This window comes from Necator americanus, chromosome X, assembly GCF_031761385.1.
Source record: "Necator americanus strain Aroian chromosome X, whole genome shotgun sequence".
Lineage (NCBI taxonomy): Eukaryota > Metazoa > Nematoda > Chromadorea > Rhabditida > Ancylostomatidae > Necator > Necator americanus.
Window position 1 is genome coordinate 31,535,279 of NC_087376.1, and position 21,868 is coordinate 31,557,146.

The 21,868-nt window shown below is 37.2% G+C and overlaps 1 protein-coding gene across 6 annotated transcripts; it reads left to right on the top strand.

Annotated features, from left to right (window-relative positions):
- Nucleotides 1-1,029: 1,029 nt before the first annotated feature.
- RB195_026066 (uncharacterized protein) lies at nucleotides 1,030-19,776 on the top strand (the record flags this gene model as incomplete). 6 transcript variants are annotated; one of them, XM_064214461.1, is made up of 24 exons in its annotated part: nucleotides 1,030-1,158; nucleotides 1,230-1,328; nucleotides 1,405-1,539; nucleotides 5,469-5,566; nucleotides 5,691-5,781; nucleotides 6,417-6,563; nucleotides 7,232-7,345; nucleotides 7,465-7,652; nucleotides 8,798-8,936; nucleotides 9,018-9,081; nucleotides 9,181-9,323; nucleotides 9,448-9,536; nucleotides 10,927-11,065; nucleotides 11,233-11,358; nucleotides 11,497-11,550; nucleotides 11,906-12,052; nucleotides 13,656-13,778; nucleotides 13,850-13,934; nucleotides 14,163-14,375; nucleotides 16,638-16,723; nucleotides 16,955-17,062; nucleotides 17,909-18,017; nucleotides 18,783-18,863; nucleotides 19,715-19,776. In XM_064214461.1, the coding sequence occupies 24 exons, from the start codon at nucleotides 1,030-1,032 to the stop codon at nucleotides 19,774-19,776; spliced, it is 2,769 nt and encodes a 922-aa protein (XP_064070338.1). The 6 variants fall into 6 exon arrangements, with proteins under 6 accessions (XP_064070338.1, XP_064070339.1, XP_064070341.1 ...); XM_064214462.1 differs by having other exon boundaries at nucleotides 17,909-18,008; XM_064214457.1 differs by having other exon boundaries at nucleotides 11,518-11,550.
- Between the last annotated feature and the right edge of the window lie 2,092 nt (nucleotides 19,777-21,868).

Genomic DNA, 21,868 nt, shown 5'->3' on the forward strand with positions numbered 1-21,868 from the left:
TTCTCATCAATTCACATTTCACTATGAGTTTTAGCTCAATTCTCTAGGGAGTAGCTGTCATACACGAGTCAAATTCTCCATATCTAAAAATCTCTGTTTTTTTTACAACCCTAAATCATGAACACGTCTGGATTCTTGTCCTGATGTCAAATCTTAAATACATTCAATTTTGCCCATAAATAAACCTTGTCCTTGTTTGTTTTTCGAATTCATTTGGGCTTATCGCAAACGCTCAGTGTTGAAGTAAGGAAGATGTCGTTAAGATACAAAAATGCATTTGCTCTGTCGTTATTTGGGAATTTCTCTGTTGAGTGCCACTTCTTTTCGCACCTCTCAGAAATACTCCAAGGATATATATAGTGTTTTTCTAGTCACCAACACATTCATGGGTAATTTTGCTCGTCCATCCACTTGTTGTGCGCTAATTGTTTTGCATTGTTAACGATTTTTTTTTCGTGGATTGTTTATCGCATTCGTCTGGTCTTGCATGACCAATAAAGGCTATAGAAGGAGTCCGAATAAATCAGGTATTAAGTTTTTTTTTGCGGATTTCAACCCATTAACTACGATTGGCTTTTGTTGTATTAAGAAGTTGGTGTTAGTCTAAAAACTTGCAGAAAATCAGCAATGTGAAAACCATTGCTGTTTTTCAATTTGTTGACTTGTTTGCAAAGTCCCGTAAAAATATTACAAAAACAAACGATAAATATTACCCTTCATGTTTCTGCGAGTCTCTATTCCTTTTACTTCCTTATAATACAATTCAGAAGTTTCTAGAGCGATTAAGTCCTTTTTTAAACGATTCCAACTATTTTTTTCATGACGATAAACAGCTCTTCCTCCTCTGCCCTATTTCTTATGTCATCTCAATGGATTCTTCATACTAAAGTCACTTTATAGTCAGTAAAGCTCGCCTGTTCAGTATCAGCACGTTTTTTTTTTCGCCACGAATCGTTAAGTTGTAAAACATGGATAGATCCAGGTAGTTAGGATTTTCTATATTTTAGTATAAGGTATAACTATGCGTCGATGACTGTATTGTCGTGGTTGGTATTGGTCGGAGCCTTAGGGCCATTGAGAGCCGACGACCCTATACCACTACATATCGGTGGAACATTTCCTATGGAAGCTGGCTCTGGTGGTTGGGCCGGCGGTCAGGTGAGGAATTTTACAGCGGAAAAAATACTATTATTAAAAAGAAATTCAAAACTAAATAAATTAAACCAAAGGCATGCCTACCCGCTGTACAAATGGCACTCGAAGATGTGAATAGCAGACCTGATGTTTTACCAGGATATGTTCTCCATATGAACACCAGCAATTCCAAGGTAGAACGGGAAACTTTTTGCTGAACAAATTCGTTCGGTTCTACTGAAAATAATGTTTTTTTTTTGTTAATTCCAGTGCCAACCTGGATTAGCCACACAACAACTTTATGACTTACTGTATACACCTCCTACTAAATTAATGTTATTAGCCGGATGTTCGCCAGTTACTACTGTGATAGCCGAGTCAGCACCTGTATGGAAACTTGTTGTGGTGAGTCTTAGTTGTATTTATCACTAGGATGTTTTTTAACTCATCCTCTTGAGATCTCTCTTTGCTTCTCCTCAAAGTCAGACTTTTTTACTGTTTATTTTATTGTCAGACAACGTTCCATTAGTTTGTAAAGGAGTTAGAAGGGAATTTTGGGTTGAAATAGCGGTGAAGAGATTCCTGCCTATTTTTTTTGTATCTCAACTTGCTTATTCGCGTATTTTCAATCATGTATCCGTTGTTTTCAACTAAATCCCAGTTATCTGTGTGGAGAGACTGCAAGACAGTAATCGTTCTATTTTATTACATTAATGCAGAAGTTCTGTTACAAAATGTGCAGATATTTTTTTTAAAAGTGGAACAAAATATTATGCAGTTTATTTTTGGATAGTAAAGAGCTTTAAGTTCTTGAAGTTTACGTGGTAGAGTACACAAGGGCTTTGTATTCATTTTGAGAGTGCTTATAAATTAGATAAATTATAGATAATGAATATGGATAACTTAGATTAGTTCCTACAATAGCATTCGAAGCTCTGTCATGTATTGTAAGTTTGCCTGTATGTACTGTAAGTCACTGTAAGAGGTAATCGCTTCCAAGAAATTTGTCACACCACTGTTTTCCGTTGATTCGCTGCTCCGGAGAAGTAGCTTCATCATTCTAAGACCAACGACGATAATGCGTTGCTGTTCATGGGATTTTCTGGAAATATTCTACTGCTAGTTTATTTTAGGAACAAAAAACAGCACTGCGAATGTCTATCCTCTTCATTTAGAGAATTTAAGCAAGGGTGTCTGAGAAAAATGACATAGAAGGGCAATTATTTTGTGGGACAATGTATGGGAATGCATGTCCCTATGTTTCTAACTCGTCACGCTATGCAGAAGTTGGATGAGCTCGGATGAATCCTGCTTCCCCAACCACCGTATTTCCCAGGATTTGCACATCTTTCCACCATGACTTCCAAGCTCTGAAGCAGCATCTGAAGGAAAAGCGCTTCAACGATCAAAATAAACTCAAAACTGAGTTGTCGGTGTCCTTTTACTCTCAGCTGTCGTCGATCTGGCAAGAAGAGAATCAGCTGTTCCCAGTTAAATGGAAGAAATGGAAGAGGGTTATCGATTTAGGTGGTCACCTTGCTCACTGAAACCCGATGCGAACAAAATGTTTGGAAAAAAAACTCTACGCTTTTTTATTGTTAGAAATGTGAACAAAACGTTCAAGTCAACCTAGTATTTCCACTGTCGAATCTATTTTTGAATGTGGCATAATTTTAATTTATATTTAACATAGTCTTTTCTTGATTATAACAGATTTCAAATATAGGTTTGCCAAAATCTCGGTTTTTTTTAAGCATGATAACGCTATATTCTTACTTTCTCATATTATTATCTTCAACGCATTTTTTCTTCTCTTCTCCCTTTTTTTCGGAATAAGACGAAAGCTACGATGACATTCACTGAACTCTTTTCACATAAATCTCGTATGCCAATGTGACGTCCATGTAGTTACTGGATGCTTTTTTTCCGCTCTACTATAACGGCGGACACAAATCGACTCAGTTTGGTGATTATCGTGCTCATAAACGTTGATTTATCGCCTTATCGCTCAGTTGTGTAACTTATGATTGACGTATGCGGATGTGTTTTGAGGTAGTGCAAATCGTGCGGTAACATGATTTTTGACGAGCTATTCATGCAAACATCAACGTGAGATTGTGTGAATTTTTTGGCGAAATGAGCAAATTCAATCCATCTTTCTTTCGAACACATACCTTATTCGCAATCACTTCACCCTATTGTGTTTTTATTATCGAATGAAACGATGCAGGCGATGAATCGCCGAGTTAAATCGGATGTGACCGAAATTTCACGGGATTTGCTGTCAATCATTCGAAAATTCAAACGTAAATGATAGAAATCAATGACAATGTTTATGATTTGTCTTGGGGGAGCCAGATGTGTAGATGCGGTAGATTTGTGCTGAACTCCAATCTGCTCTATGAGTGTTATTTACAAACATTGAACAACAACGGATCGTTGAATGTTAGCCAGCCAGATTGTGAGATCTATTTGCTGGTGTTGTGACGCTCTACATTACATTCTCACACCATTACGTAGATCCTAGTACAGCTGTTTGATTGTGCACGTGGGCGAACCTGGAATCATCGACATTTTACTGAGGAACAGGGAAGAGAGAGAGAGAGAGTGGCGGAAAATTCGAGCAATTTTCGCTACATTCACCTCAGGTGAAATCAAAAATTGCAGGCTTCATATCTAAGAGAATAAAAAATTTTGAACATTGAAACAAGTTAGACAACCTCCAAGATACTTAAAAGATACTACAATTCGGCTTAATCAAAGAGCAGCAACTGTTATATGAACTTTGAAGTGTGAAACCCGCACCAATGTTGTTTACGTGCATAGATTCGGGAACACAAGGAAGGTAAAAACAAAATAATGGATAATATCAAGATATTCTATTATCCAGCAGCCTCTTTATTTGAAAAAAAATGGCGGCGTTCGTGATCTACTTGGACTAGAACAGTATCATAGAAATTTAATGCTGTACGCAGGGAAATCGGAACCATGGTGACACGATAATCCATCTAGCTGAGGTTTCGAGGCTTGAAAAAAATTGAGAACATTTGTTCCGCACCTGATGTGATGGTATGTTCGTGTGATCCATCAAAATCTTGGTCTGTACTATGCTGTTCGCATTGTACTGCATTTTTTTTGAGCATTTTTATCCAGGCGAAAAATATCGTTGTATCTGGAATGGGGTATTGATTAGGGGAAATTTGAGCGAGTTTTAAAATTTTGGAAAAATAACTTAGCGGTATCTGTCATACATTTAGTAAAACCGACATAAAATGCAATGCTCCATAACTTTAATGTGTGAGGACAGGGATAATTGAGGGAATAGAAAGGATAACATAAAATTTCCACCACGTTACTCGTTCCAGCAAATGCACATGTTTCCAAAAAATGCAGCACCTCAATCCTCCCAACGAGTATGAGGAAAAGGACGATGTACATTAATCAAGCGTTGTCGTGAGCGGAAAATAATTTTATTCAAATCCTCATCTAATCTTTCTGATCATTTCTGTTCCTTGTTGATATTTTCGTTCAACTTAATTCTAACTTCATAGTTCCTTTTTATTTTTCGATTTAAGTAAATATTTGTAAAAAAAGAGCTAATGATTCCATTTAAGTAGGATTAAGGTTGATTGGACCATAAAAATTTGTTGGATGGCTATCTTGCGTTCTTATTAAACGAAATTTTTCTCGAAGAGGACATAAAGCTTCGTCATAATGTGTTCGTTTAAGATTATTTGAGAAAAAATCTCTGCAGTGTGATGAACTTCTCACATTTCCCCATTATCCCATTTTTATTTTTCCATTCTATTTTTGTTTTTTTCATTCTTTATTGAACATCAACTAACTTTGTAAAATGATATCCAGTAAAACTTATAGATTATCACTGTCTTTTATATTCTCGTTTTATATTTTTATATGTTTTATTCTACGTTTTATTTTTATATTTTATGTTCTTCTTTTAATTTTTGTATTGCTCCTAAATTATCTGCCTTCCGTCTGGAAATTAAATTTTTACGCGATTTACGCGACACAGCGCTTGAGGAGCATTGCGATCTATTGAGCTACGGACATACATACATGGAGTAGGAAACTTTTCGAAGGAAACCTTTAGGTCCATAAGTTTTTTTTCCGTCCAACCAGTAATATGAGGCTGTTCGAAGAGGAATGATTAAATATATGCAATTATTACGGCTAAGACATGGTTGAGTTACGTACATCCAGGGCATGAACGAACAAAATCCTTGTCATGTGTTGTATTTCTGGGAGAGAAAAATACGTGGAGGATTTTTACCGGGCTTTCACAAGATTCTCTTCCAATGTTATCCACTATCCAGGTCTCCTACGGTGCTAGCTCTCCAGCATTGTCGAATAGGGAACGATTTCCGACGTTATTTCGTACACATCCATCGGCCAACATGCAAAATCCGACAAGGTGAGTGTAGATGATTCATCTTCGTACTGAATTTTATTTTTTCTACAAATAAACTGAACTGATAAGCATTCCAAGACATCCACATTAATCTTGCACATGAAAAGACACGAGATTTTTTTTGAAGGATGCGACTGTTCGAGAAGTTTCGTTGGAAAAAGATCACGATACTGCAATCTGTCGAAGAAGTGTTTACATCAACTGCAAAAGATCTTGAGGTAAACGTGTAAAGCGAAAGTTCTTGTTGGATTGTTGGAGGGATCTCCGGATGGAATCCTTGTTGGGTATTTTTGAATTTAGTGAACATGTTTCACTATTCTTTCTCAATATCTTATTTCCTTTTCTGAATCTTTCCACAAGTTTTGGTGCTATTACATTAGTATCAAAGCTGAAGATGTGTTGAGTATCCAAGAATCCATTCACTTATGTAGACTTTGAAATGTCAAAAAAGAGGCGGGAGGTTATTTAACATTAGGGACACCTGGATATTCGCAGATTGAAAGGGTATTGCTTAATTTAAAAGAAGAATGGTCCCAGCTTTCTCTCTAACCACCTTCATCCTCCCGTTCTCCCTTTTTCCATTCTTTCTTTCACATAAACTAACATCAAGTTCCACAATTTCGAAAACATGTAGCCGATGGCAAACATGAAATCCTCGAAATCACATCGTATTCTTAATGTGGCAGCGTCTTTTTTTTGTTTTGCATAATTCGACTTCGAGAAATGTGGTGGAATTACGAATTAGGGGAAACGTATAGAAAGTGTCAAACTGTGTTCAGTATCCTTTAGCATCGTAAATTCGATAAATTTTCCCTCCTTTAGGGAAGTACGTCAGAAACGAATCTAATTTCAGGAACTTGGACGAAGAAAAGGTATTCGCGTTGAACGACAAAGTTTCTATGGAGATCCGACGGATGCTATGAAAACGCTGCGTAGACAGGATGCACGAGTTATCGTTGGTCTTTTCTATGTCACGGAAGCTCGAAGAGTCCTTTGCCAGGTAGAATTCCTTATTTTTCGTTATCTTGTTCTTGATTTCTCTTTGTTCCATAAAGAACTTTATTTCTTTAACTTAAACAGTTATGTTCGGAAAATGCTGGAATCTTTAGTTCAGTAAAGTAAAGTAGTTTAAAGAAGTAGTAAGAAAGAGAATTCCCAACACGTGAACAGTAATTTATCATTGAATGCCCTCAGAAGCGATTCGTTGAGGATAATGTCAGATCTGTTGGTGACGTTGAAATTCCCCATGGACGACGCGCTTTTCCAGACTTCAGCATGCTTCATCCGAGCGTTTATCTCGTTTCCAGTTCCCTCATTTTGACGAATAGCCAGCCACCAAATTCAGCCGCACATTCGCGCATGATCGGCAAAAGATAAGCCGATTTGTCGGCTTATTCGAATACGCTGCGTTGTTGATCGAATAAGTTTCTCGGGAATTCCCTGAAGGACGGACATCGGCATTTCTGAATGTGCTCAAGCTTTCTTAGGGTCTATATAAAGTAGAAGCAGGAAAAAGGTGTTCCAGGAATAAAAAAAAATTAATTATTACAAGTATGTGAAGAATATCCTTGAATTCGTGAACATGATGTAGAAATTAACATAAAAGTTTCAATATGAGTTTGTCCTTAATATCCAAACAGGATTCATAACCTTTTTATGGGATTCCAGGCGTACCACCATAAATTATATGGCCGAAAGTACACATGGTTTTTTATCGGATGGTATGCGGATACTTGGTACATCCCACCACCTGAGGAACACCTGAACTGCACTGCCGATCAGGTAATTCTAGAGATGTTCACATGGTTGAACTCGAGGTTTATGTGAAAATATGAATTAACCCTGAAGTATTCATTTCAATTTCAAAATCCAGTAATATTACAGCATGTCCAAAAGTTTAGATGGCCGAAGCTGCACAATATCACTTCACCACCGAGAGTGTGATGTTATCTCGTGATGAAAACGCCACCATTTCTGGAATGACTGGTCGAGAATTCCAGGCACGACTCACCTCGATGCTTTCACCGGATTCCGATCCGGCAAATACTGGAGGTTTTCCGGAAGCTCCACTTGCCTATGATGCTGTTTGGTGAGTTCAGCAAGATATCCTGGATGCATTCAAGTTTATCTTTTACAGTATAACCACTATAAAGGTCAGGACGAGCAAAATTCCAGAATAATTAGAGATGCTTATAAACACTTCTCAGGATTTTCAATGCTTCAAGGCTTTTGCTTTGTCTGTGAAATGATAAATTGGATTTTTTCGTGTTGTGGAGGCAGCAGAAAAAATTGAAGGACTTGTAAATCTACATGAGAAGATGTCTTTTGAAGAAATATGCAGAGCTCCTGTTACTCTTCTTTGAGCGTCACATTGTTTATAACAAAATTGAAGGAGTATCCAAGTTTTTCCTTTTTTCCATTATCTTCGAGATCAGCTATGCATTCTCTGTCCTATAATGGAGTAGACATAGAGAGCTCCGAAAGCAGCCATGTTTGGTTAATGAAAGTGCTGGAGAAACGATTGAAGGAACGACCGAAATAAGTACGGGTTCCATGACAAGAGAGGGACGAAATATATTATTTCTACAGTTAGTTTTTCGAAATAAGTACAATCTATATCCAGATTTATGTATGTACATTACATACATTATTTAGCTTTTTTGTAATACTTGTTCAACATCTTTAAGAAAGCGTAACGCACGCACTACGTACTGAGGGATGGATCAGAACTGTTAGAATTTTTTTGTTGTATTTAGAATGTAGGCAAAGTACTAGTTGTTAAATGCATCGCTCGTTCGCTTTCACGCCAATTTACAAAAAAAATCCTACAAAAAAATTGCGCCCTACTGTTTCCTGACGGAATGTGAAGTTGTGGACCAAAAATCAGCTGGATTACATCTTTGGGTCTGGATTGTCTGCGATCAGAGACTTTCGTCATACTGTAAATTTTGTGCTCTTAACTAAATCTCCATTCAAATAATATTTTATGAGTGTTATAGAACTAACATCGTGGCTTAGTTTTATATTTTCACTGGACATGTGGACAAGTACCGGCGGCTATAGGTTATGAGGCTCTAATAAAGATGAAGTAGTGCAAATGCCAGAATTTTGTTGGGCTGGAAATAAAGAAAAATTTAATCGGTGTTTGGCGGCTCGATGAAATCTTTGTGAATTGATTTGATCCCTAAATCTGGGCTCAGGACGTACCGTAGTATTCAGAGTGACCACTTTCAGGGCTTTGGCTCTGGCATTCAACTGCACTCGGAATCGACTCCCTCCAGGTGTCCGATTGGAACAATTCACCTACGACAATCAAATGATGGCAGATATCCTATTCGAGTGTGTCAAAAATACCTTATTCCGAGGAGTTTCGGTCAGTATAAGGGTTGGAGCAGTAGAATCATCTTCCCGAGCCAATATAACAGTTTTTCATTCGCAATCCTACTTTTTTCAGGGAAGAGTGATGTTTTCGGACTCGGGAGACCGAATCGCTCGGACCCAAATTGAACAAATGCAAAGTGAGAGGGCAGAAGTTCACAACTTATCATAAATAATCACATAAATAATAAATAATTTAAAATGAATGAAATAATCAGTGAAATAATGAATAATTTCAGACGGTAAATACGTCGTTATGGGTTTTTACGATACGACAACTCAGGAGTTGGAATGGTATAATAAGGAGCAATGGTATTCCAGTAAAGGTCCCCCTCCAGATTCGACAATTATTCGCGAGTCTATCCTAACTGTTGCCAGTGAGGTAAGTCGTCCAACCGTTTAGTCTTTGAACATGTAATTTGAATCGTTCAAAGTTTAAAGATGTTTGTTATTGGGAGGAAAACGATGTGGAAGAGACTGAAAAAAAAAGACTCGTTTTGCTTCAGCTCTATTACGCTGTTTCCGTTTTTGCCTTCCTCGGATTGGCTCTTGCAGCTGGGACTTTCATTTTCAACAACAAATATGCATTTAGGGGGTGAGTCTGATCCTTAGAAAAATATTGCTTGATTTTCTTTTATATGCATAAGTCATCGCAGAAGTATGAGAAATTGTTTTAGGGAGAATAAAAAAGTGCTTTCAATAGAACTACATAATTAATCTTCCTCCAAGCGACCACTACGGTAACTACTGTGGTATTGCCACAATAATCCTTTAATTTTCATACGAATACATAAGAGCATCCTGGATTGATCCTCAATTGCTTGGTTCAAATATTCGGCTAAAAATCCGTGCATATAACTGAAAGATATATTTCTCCTATCTTATAAATTTCCTACTAATAATTCAAAAACTGGTAGGTACAAAAAAAGGTTTTTATCAACGAATCCAGATGTGAATGACGTCATATGAATCTTTGATTGATTACGAATGCGCCAGTGGATATTCTGGATTCAAAAACATTAAGTACCTAATCTGTTTGCTTCTTGTCCTTGAAGTATCAACAACAATTAATCCAGTCCAGAAAAAAGATAGCTGTTGGATGTCAGTTGTCGCTAAATAGATCATTCTGATAAAAAAAGAGCACGTCAAGTTCGTTAAAGCTGAAAATATTTTGGTCAAATCAATAGTTTTTTTCTTTCCAAGGGAAAAAAGATTATTAGAATTTAGAATTTTTCTCCAAGTCACATAAGGTTTCTCATTGTCGTACGATTTCTCTTTGGGGGTAACCTGGGTTCATTGGAGGAAATTTTGTTTGATGAAACTGAGAAAAAATTTCTTGAATTTTCCCTTAGGAATATCTTTCATGAGTCTATACGCAGTACGATGTTATTTTTGGGAATAAATGAAGGGTCTTTTTGATAGAGACATATTTGTTGTTTTGGATGTTTTTATGAACAATCTTGAACTGGTTTATTTCAAAATCTGGGTTTAAGGAAAGGAAAAAACGAAACTAAATTAGAAAATATTGAAGAAAACAATTAAAGGAATTAAAAAAAGAAATGCGTGATTTTCGTTGCAGTATCTTGCAGCATAATTTCTGTATTTGTAACCCTGTCTTCCTTGTGAGGGCCTACCCTACCTAAAAACGTGGTTATTTTCAGGAAAATAAAAATAAAATAAAATAAATAGGTAAAATGACTAAATTAATTAAAAGAATGAGCTTTCCTTTTACCATAAATGAGAACAAAATAATCATCTAATTTCCTGGGATTTTCTTCTCCTCTTAAAAGTACCCTCCATTTAAATTAGAATCCTCATGCTTTTAAAAATGCTTTAATCCATGGTATTGATAAGTTTTTAAGCTTCATCACCGCAGATATAATACAATAGAACATAAAGAAAATTTTGCTTAGTTCTTGGTTTTACGGAAAAGTGACGAAAAATAATAATTACAGACATCTCATACCATACACACTTTTTTTCAGGATTATCGTCCAATCTCAACCGCAATGCAACAATATCATGATCACCGGTTGCTCGTTATCCATCGCTTCCTTGTTTTTGATGGGTCTGCCTTCTGAAGGGATCGCTTTGCCTCAATCAGCATTCTCTATACTGTGCCATGTCAGTTTCCTTTATTTTGTTCTTTTTTTTACATTTTGGTGGCAATGGATTTATTTATTTCAATGAGAAACAATTCGTTTTGTATAAAACATTTTATCGTATATCGGGATCTACTGAAGAGTGTTCCCCTTCTTGCTTGGTTACAATTATTTGGAAGATTAATTTAGTCTCGGATATCCATCCTAATGATTGGTTTCACTTTTGCATACGGGTCGATGTTTGCCAAAGTATGGATAGTACATCGAATGAGCGCCAGTGAGAACCAACAGCTAGCCAGTCGTCAGAAGGACGAGGTAAGTCTTCGGTTTCGTGGATTTTTGTGAGGACATTCGGAGCGGCTCATTCCTCTGAATTAACGCCTTGATTTGTCATTGCTCTCCTTTAACCGAACTCATTATTGCGGTATCGGACATGTATTAATAATATTCCAGTACATAAACTCTAATTTCCAGTACAAGCCATTACTGAACACGTATGAGGAGAAGGTAAGAGTTGTTCGCTGCAAGCATCAATAAGCCACATTACTGAAATCCATGCAGTCCATAGTAATTGTACATTCCACCTTGTCGGTCATTTCACCATTTTTTTATTCACCTGGACTCATGCATTTCCTCTTCCCCTGATCCTTAGTCCATACTGCATAGCCATTTTTTTGCTGATGACGTGATCGTTCACGGCACTGAAGAGCACGGCTCGTGATCAATCATTCGCTTACTGTGTTCCCCCAATGAATTATGTCCCACCCTCAGTCCCATCCACCAGTATTTCACCTCACTCTGGAAAGTTTTGTGCTGAACGTTTGCCCACCTGTAGTCTCGTGAGAGCCGGAGGTTGTTGTAGGAGGACGGATCGCCGTGGGAGAGTATCCGAACGCTGATTGCGTCAGTGGTCGGACGTCAAGCGTATGTGGCTGCTGCACTTCGGAAAATGTCGAATAATGCCTATGGCACACTGGCCGTCTCCAGACGGATCAACACTCTCAATCAGGTCACCACTCACTAACGCCCACGCATGCCAGCATTTCGTCGACAACACGTTCCATAGGCGAACAAAAGTGCTCAGCGCTAGTGAACGATTTCTTTGTTTAAGTTCTACGAACTCAAATGAACTGCTATGACTTGAGGGAAAATGAATAGACGTACCGTTTTCATACTTATTACATTTTTGAATTACTTTAACAAGTTTAAACAAATCTAAAACTACAAGTAGTTGACAAACAGCTAGCGTTCATGATTTGTGGATGTAACGTGTAGCACCTAAAATGAAGATCTATATTGCGTTCGATGTGAGGATTTGAAAATTTCTACGGCTATGCGGAACTCTTTCTGAGATTGAAATTTCACTCGATGCCAGAAAATATCACACCAAATCCCAGCACTTTAAAGAAAAATCTTAAAAATTAAAATCACTCCGTGTCCTAAAAATTCAATAAAAATCACGGATAATACGATAACCAAAATATCTTTATGAGTGTGTTGTACAGAAAAGACATTCTTGAGAGAAAAACTGACAAACAAGTGATTTTTCTGGATGAATTTTTAAAATTTAAATTTAAAGATTTTTAAAGGGATAGGGATTTTTTTTTTTAAAAAAGATTAACTGAATATACGCAAGATCTTCTTTTTCTACAACTAATCACTAATAATATTTCACCTCATTCGAATGGTCGCAATAGTCTTCGGCCTCCGCTGACACATCCAGACATACGTAGTTCCAGTCTTTTGAATGAGAAACCAAAATTTTATCGTTTTCTGCGGCCAATTTTGCAGAAACCAGTTTCGAACAATTTGTGTTCATCGCTTCCATGCTGTTCTTGAGAAACTTGTCAACAACTCCTTTTCTAGCGATTTTCGTTGGACCTTTCTCTTGACAATAACTTGACCTGACTTAATTCAAACCCCCTCCCCCCATCCAGATTGTTTTGGCAGACCGAGCCGGCGCTGGGCAAAGTTCTACATCCAAATGGCGGTTATCGGAAGTATATCTAAATTAATTTTCATCACTTTACCACGACAATTTTCCTAGGAGTAGTTCATTTGAGTGAGTTTTTCTAGGAAAAAGTTTCTCGACTCCTAGGAGCATTTTTCGTTTTGATAAATTGAGCGAAACCATGTCGTGTTGTCGCTGAATGCGGTGTTCGCGGTGCGATGTTGTGCTTCTGGAGTGTGTGGGCACGTCTCACCGTCACATACACACACACACTTACACATACACTTACTATACGGTATCAGAACTCATGACGACCGTCACAGGACTGTAACCGTCACTAATGTTGTACTGTCTTCAACACGTCCTCCTGTCCTTCTCCTACGTCGTCGTCGTCGTCGTCGCCGCAGCCGTCGCCGCCGTCGCCGTTCGATTTCACTTCTTTGTCAATCACAGCATGAACTTTAATTTCACTCACCTCTATGTACATTTTTAAAACTGTCGTAATCGCATTGCTGCATGCTTGTTACTTGTTACTAATTATCTTTTACATGGAGAGTGGCTGGCATGTAACCAGCATGAATATCAAAGCTAGCACGTTGTATGATTATAATGATATTGTGAATAAATACGGATCATTACCGTATTCAACTCATAATTTCAGCCTATTCCTCCCGGGCGATTCTATACTGTGATCGCAGCGTTCTTTGTTATAGACTTAGTTATTATCGTTTGTTGGATCGCCTTCGATCCGTTACAACGAATTGAACAGCGCTTTCCATTACTGGTTAGTGAATTTGAGGTATTCTATCTCTTAGAATCCAGAATTTCCCAAGCACAGCATATGTTTTGTTTAAGGAACCGCCAGTTGGTAGTGATGATGACGTTATGTTACTGCCAATTCTGGAATTATGTCAAAGTTCACATCAAGAAGTGTGGATAGGTTAGTGAAAAAATATTCTGGATCTAACCTACCAATAAAGAGAAAAAAATTGACAGTGCTCCTTATCACGTAAAGTCATTAAATCCATTAAGTTTAATATTGAATGCAAAATTGCAAAAAAAAAATTCTTGTGGTTTTCCCTTCAATTCGTCTTTTTTTCACCATCTTGCTAGAGTTAGTCCTTTAAGTCAGTTATGCTACCAAAGTCGTTACGATCTCGGTGTTTAGGTCTAGTGCTTGGCTACAAATGCCTGTTATTGGTGTTTGGTTTGTTTCTCGCGTATGAGTCTCGAAACCTCAAACTACGGTATGTGAACGACTCTCGCCTCGTTGGTCTTGCCATCTACAATGTGGCGATACTTTCACTAGTGACGGGTCCTGTCACGACACTTCTTATCCGAAGTCAAGCAAATGCTAATTTTGCATTTGTCGCCGTTACGGGTAAGATTTTTTTTCGCAACCCAATTTACAGTGAAATTTTACTTGGAGTTATTTTTGTAAAATCAATAATTTGGTAACCCTCACTGGAATCACCGAATTTTCCGAGATAAACTACAGAATGCTTTTCTGGATTTTTATCAGGAAATAGTTATGAAGACCTAGGAAGAGGAAACATATTTTGCTTTGGCAAATTGCGATTTGGTTTGGAATTCGTTGCAAACACCTAGATTTTAATACCCTTGAATCCTGAATGTGTAGCTCAGCTTGGAAGTGTCCTAGCTTCCTGAGACCTCCCTGGTGGTACTTGCACTTAAGATTTTCAAAAAAAAGGATGAGTATTAGAGTAGTTCTCTACTTTTTGGATATTTTCAAACAAATGTCCCTTTTTTGCAACCCAAATTTCTTTGATTAAATTCATATCGTGCAAATAAAGTAGTATCAAATTTAGAAAGCTAATTAGAAAACAGAATTAAAATGAATTTAAATAAATCAAAAATAATAAGAATAAAAATAACGGAAATAAATGGAAATTCAATTTATCAAGAAATTTCTCTTTTATCCTACCAAAAGACCAAACTAACAATTTTTTTGGATTCTTCTACTTATTCAGAGTTTAATTTTTTCATGTTCTAATTTTTTAAAACTCCCTTATCTCGTATGTTTGACTACGCTTCTCTTTGTTTACCATTAATTCAGTTATTCTGTGCAATTTTTTATTATCGCATTAACATTATCATTAATTTCTTTGCATTTGGAACAAGTGCATGCAATAGCAATACAATAAATAAGCAGACAAATGAGAACAAATAGATAAAACTCATTTCAACAAATAAGTAAACGAGTAAATTAATGAGGAGGTCTTTTCGTAAAGAAACTAAGTGATGTCATTATGTCAACTGCACAATATATTCAAAGATGTTCTAGTTATATCGATTCTGGGCAGATTTACATTTGAGTTAAGTGATTTATCCGGGATTGAATCCAGAAATGCGAATTCACTGCTGACTGCCTTGAATCAGATTTACTTCTCACATTTAATGCGATTAATCGTCGTCACCTTTAGATTGATCACATCCATTTCATGTGAACAAAAATATTATATGTGTATATATTCGATTGAGAAATAATTTCTGAACCTTTTCTTTAGCTTTAGGAATTCACACAGAAAGAAAAAGCATGGGCCTAGTGTTTTATTTTATTCGGACGTGAATTGGAGTGTTAAATTAAAAAAACAACGCAATTTCGACATTATTTTCCATTTGCAATTAGTCAAGGAGGCGTGAAATATGATCCTGAAATTTGTGCCGTACAAGGAGGGCATCGAATGAAACGAGAGCAACTTGGAAAGAAAACAGGAAAAAAAAAAACAGGAAAAAAGTAACATGAGACATCGAAAGACTCATGGAACTATGGGAAGAAGTTCCAAACAACAACGAGACGTATATTGCTGAAAAATTGCTGTGCTTTTTTTTCTTTTGGAATAAATTTGAAAAAAAAAGGCACGAATTGACCTTGAACTAAACTAATCTTACTGAATCATTTTATTCTTCAACCCTTTATTAATATATTTATATATAATGTGATGCAATCTGGAATAATATAATATAATATAAAATAATACCATAGATATGAAGTAGAATCATTTATTTATAAAGTTAAAGTTAGGATAACGTTTCTGGCGTTAATCAATCCGCTTGGGATGCGCTCCCACGTTCACTTCAATTCAGAATCGTTTGGAGTTCAGGGACGTGTAACTGGCCTGTACAATGATTTGCGAGGGGCTACGCCGATGTGTCAAGTCAGTGTTTTCATCCTCCCAGACAAGTCTGATACCAATTTATCAACCCCGGAGGGATGAAAGGCTTGGTGAGCACTACGGCGGATTCGAACCTCCGATCGATCGTGCAGGAAGCGGAACCTCTAACCGCTACACCACACCCGCCCCTCATTTATTTATACATTTATTTATATACATACTGTCATTTATGTTTTATTGCGGTATCCGTTATTCAAGCATCCGTGGATCCGTGGTGCAATTTAGCGTTCACGTATTTTTAACGCGTTAGTAGGAAAGCTAATTAATTTGTTCAATAATCCGTGTATTAACAGCAGAAGTCAGTTTCCTAATTTTTTAAACTATGAGTTCGGTCCTGAAACTCTTCGATAGCTCGTGAAGAAATTTTAGTATTTTCTCATTATTGTTGTATTATTATTATTATTGTCGCGTCAAGGTGAGGTCAAATAGATAGATATCGATTTCAGTTCTTTTATGCACTTATATATCATTGGGACTTGTTTTCGTGCCGAAATTGCGGTTTATCTGTCGTGTTCCGCCTTCGGCTGATGAGGTAAGCGATCATAGAGCAGTTTTTGTATTGTTTTCCTGATTTCAAGTATCGTCTAAGGGATGAAAATTCATTTCTGACAGAGGGATGTTATGTGTCATCTGAGTGCTCTTCTTCTAAATGGCAATACTTTAACTTTATTCGATTGCGATAGATTAGTTATGTACTTCTTCCAGGAGAACTATTGAGGGAACATTTCACAGTTGTTACACATTCACTATCCATTGATTTCAGGCTCATCCCAATGGTAATTCTGTAATGCGGGGTTTGTCGAAAACCGATCAAAAACGCTATGAACATCTGCGACATGAGAACGAAGTTCTCCAGAAGCAAATTGATGAGGTAAATTTTTCGATGACCTGCAACGATTAGCATGACTATTACGCACCTTAGGGATGGAATGATCGGCATCTTTACGTGTAGAAGTTTTTCGTTGAGAAAGAAAAGCGCTGGGTTTTAACCAGATCATATTAGACCACACCCAAAGAAACATGTTTTCATAGGTGGGAGCAGTTCTCAGGCGCGCCCTATCTCCGAATGTTTACAGTTTGCTGTGTACTTACTTACACTGTTCTAGCATGTGGTTTTTGGTCTTAAACCTAAAGATCAAAAAAACAGATAAAGTCCTCAAGGAAGAAATTCCCCAACAAAATGAATAATGCGAAGCTGACTGTATATTGTCACGAAAATGGTACTAAAGTACCTTCGATGTGGCTCAAGAAATAATAATGAAAAAATAAATCAATCTACAAAAATAGCCTAATCACAAATCATATTTACTCATAGAGATCCAGTGAATCAGGTATATTATAAGTAATATCTATAGCAGCTCAGCAGTAAACGTTTTATGGATTTTGAAGTTTTTCTTCTCAGAAGAGAAAATGTCAACAGAGCTCCATTGTCCATCGATTTTCCTTTTTTAAGAGATATTTTATTGTATTCCTGCTTATTCGCTTTTTCATCTCAGTTGGCTCTATGTACCTCCATACCCTTACGACAAAAAATGGTAACTGACTAAATGACTTCTCAGTTTTTTTTTTGCTCTTCTGAAGGGAATAATCCTCTCTGGAAAGGAGCGGCGGGAAAGAAGAACATTTCTTGTCCATTCCAAAAATATATATTTCAACAAATTTTCACAAGATCGGTACACGCTTTGGGCGAAAAATTCTATCACTCTGTGGATTTCAGAAAGAAAAACGGATACGGCAGTGCAAGGAACGACTGGAATGCCTGCTAAACAAGGAGGACGATTTACTGTCAATTTCGGGAGCGGCGAACAATACCCGAAGTGTGTCCGGTACGATAACGATTAGAAAAAAAAGAATATGATATGACAGCACACAGTGAAATCCTAGGATTCGCACAAATTTTCGGAATCAATGCGTCATTTGTGGCGAATCGATCCGAAAAACCAGCGTCATCATCAGCTGATGCACGCATTCCATTGAAAATCGCGATGCAATATGTTCATTTTTTGGTGTAAGCAATGTGCGATATGACGTCATGACGGTCTTTCTGGAACCTTCGATGATCATAAAAACAGGAATGTGAATTGAAGTGTCATAGAATTATCATTCATACGTTATGAATGGGAAGGAAACGAATATAATATTACGTTTAATAGAGATTATTTAAAAAAAGAAAACAAAATTCCATTAGAAAAATATACTGTTCATGTGTAATAGAGTGGAAAATGGTTGGATGTGCTATATTTCATTGTGATCCCTAACGGTTCCGGGGAATCTCGTCATGAAAAGCATGCTCGATGAATTGATGTGTTAACATCAACACATGTTCATCACGTGTGAACGTCATCAAGGAATCAGCAAAAGCGCTGACGTCAATTTAACATTAGCCGCATCAATAAAACGCAGAATCGTAGCAAATTACGAAGGAAATATGAAAAACTGTGCAATTCATTCGGTTAATAAGTCTAATTAACCGTTTACAATGCATAACATCCCATCCACTCGATATATTACAATTTCAAAGAAACTTCTACTGAGAGGAGAATGTTGAGGAAAATCTCGTCCCGCAATTCTATGACAGTTTTTTTTTTCAGATGAAAAGGAAACGTTCTCCACTCCAACAACGCTCACAACTACTGCATTGATAGAGTTACAACCCAGCAATGAAAATACGGGTAAGAATTAAAATTTATGATTTGAATAGTTCAAAAAAGATAAATTGCAATCATAGCAGAAATATAAAATGATTCGCAATGAATCTCTGGAAAATCCTTAAAGTCATAAGATCATTGCAAGAATTCTTGTCAACAGAAGTGGTGTGAAAATCCAGCAAAGAAATCTGTTAATCGTTTAAATTCTACTTTGTGTATGTATGTGATGTCGATTTACCGAAATATTACTAAAAATTGCACAAACAAATTTTTTTAATTGAAAATCTAGTGAAAACACTTAATACTATAATAATAGAATTAATCAAAGACGATAACTGCAGACGGATGGCTTGAAACAATGCAGAAAGACATGACGCATTGCATCGTTGATTAGATGAGAATACCTGAAAATAGAAATGATTAGATGGATAATGTAAGGATGATCCAAGAGATGCAAAGCTGGCTTCTCTAAGAACAAAATTGCAAGACATGTTATTTTTCCGTCAATTAGTTATGCCTTTAACAAGCTTCATTCGTTCGCGTTCAACTTTTTTTTCATGTCGGCGCCCACGCTGTTTTTGTGAACGTTTTTTTTTCCCTCTCCCGTGAGTACAAAGATTATCGTCCGCGCTGACGCTGCTGTGCACGTCATCATCGTTTTTCTTCACTTTTCTTGCCGCACGTTTTTAAGCCGTTGAACTCAACGCACGACTTAGTCACGCGCTTTTCTCGTTCCATACGACTATCCAGTACGGGAAAGGATTCGGCTTGTGAATTCCAGGCGCAATTATACCACATTATACACAGTATACGATGCGGACATATTAATCCATAGAAACAAGACACTATAAGAATAACATAGAATCTGTGTTCAGGTCGTTATATGGCAATAGAGAACGACAATTCGAGCTCGTCTTCGGACGAAATTTTATTGTGATGGTTATTTGAAATTTATACGTAAATTACAGTTTTAATTGCCATTTCCATTAAATGTGTCATCTCAAATTCGCTCCTCAATTTCCTCATTTTCATAGCTCTTCGCTATCTGTTATATACGTAATAAATGTGAATGAATGAATCAATGTGCCATTATTGTAGTTCCTTAATTACGTACATTCGCTTACCTCTCTTTCAAAGAAAAAAACTTTTTTTTTTGAAGCTATACCATAGTCCACGACGAGTTTTAACACACTTTCCTCTCGTTTCACTGTTTTTTTTCCTATATTTTCTCCTTTTTTTGTTCGCTATTTCGCTAACACATGTACATGCATATAAGATGTTTATTCAATAAATTTCTAAATTTCTCTTCCCACTTGTTTTATCGAGTAATTTGTTTTCGTTACTGCTGTTGCTGCTCGTTTCTCCAACAGCCTCCTCTCTCCATGGACACGTCAGAAGTGTGAAAACAAGCGGCCTGAGGAATAGAAGAGACATTTTTCGCGAGTTCTCATCACTTATTGTTGTCTGCGTTCCACCGGAAAACAGCTGAGCTTCCTCAAATTCTCGCAGTGGAATCCAGAGAAAATTCTTGCTGTTCTTCACTATGAAAATACTCTCTCGTCTATGAATGGTAAATTTCCAAGAGAAGAAAAATCTGTTCCCAAAATCCATTTCCACCAAACCAGTAAAACGGAAATATTCATAGGAACGCACATTTCTCACGAAGCGCTGATTTCATTTAGTCTAAAAACTGCACTATTTTCCCAGGATCTGCCTATAGAAAGTAGGGGAAATTATGGACTTCTTCTTAAGTAGGGAACAAAGTGTAACCGTAGTGATTTCGGAGTCATATGCAAAAGCGCAATCATGGATTTTCAGGTTGCCTATGACGTTTTGCTCGCGTATGATGATGCAAGAGAAGAGCAGAAGTGGAGCGAGCGCGATCGATAATGTAAGAAGTCCCACGCAATTTTGCTACGCATTAGTCCCATGCGGCTGAGCATGTTTGTCACAGCGCATTGCGCCAAAACACAGTTGCGAAAAGACAATATTATCGAGTCGAAACATCCAGAAACAGCAGGAAACAAACAAAAACCATCAGCATTTTTAAACTATTTTCTCCATATGTTGATATTGAGAATAATATGCGAAATTATTTTAAAAGAATGTAATTCCGTCAACGATGTGCGTTCAGAATGGCAAAGATATTCTAGCGGTTCAGCTAACCGCTAAGTAACCGCTTCTAGAGCAGGATATTTCCCATTTTAACACCTATGCCACTAACAGAAGCTGTGTCTTCACCGTTGGCAAATCGTCGGAGAATGCATTCTAGGACACGGTATCCTGGGGAGGTTTGCATTAATCATGCTTCCCTGTAAATTCGTTCCTTTTTACATTCTGCGAGTATTGAAAGACAGGTGCCGTGTACGACGTCAACGCTAACGGAGCACTCGACCGTTTCTCAACCATAAATCAACGCACGAAAACGGTCAACTGACAGTCGAGGATTTCTTGAATTTACCGGATATATATAGCATGTCATGCTTATTTATTCTTCTGCTTCTCTTGGATGAAAAGAATATTTAGAGGATTGCTCGTTGATTTCTGGTGCGGACGGACTAAACGCCGCCATGGTGTTTTTGCTAGCGCTGCACTTTTTTTTTCTGCAGGATAAAATCGAATGGGGAAGGGCGAGATGCTCGTAAACAGTGGGAAAAAAATTACACGGGTGCAGGTTCGTGGGTGAATTTCCGCAACTAAAACAATGAGGTACAGAAAAATTATGCAATGTAATCAAGAAAGTAAAAAAAAAAAACTTTGACATTCACAACATACAGTATCTCGTTCCCTTATCCCTCCTTATCCTGCTCATCTAAATTTGTAAATCCAAAACAACATATTTAGGTTTCGATGCAGAGTTAGACACATATAATTAAGGATAATTACAAAGAGATCCAAAAGTACCGAGGCAAAAATCCGCTCAGGATGACTGAATCATACTCTTTTACATAGTGTGCAAGGAAACAGTAAATCCTGAACTAATGTCCATTCCGCTGTCTTTAAGGCGAAAGGCATGTATCATGTATCAG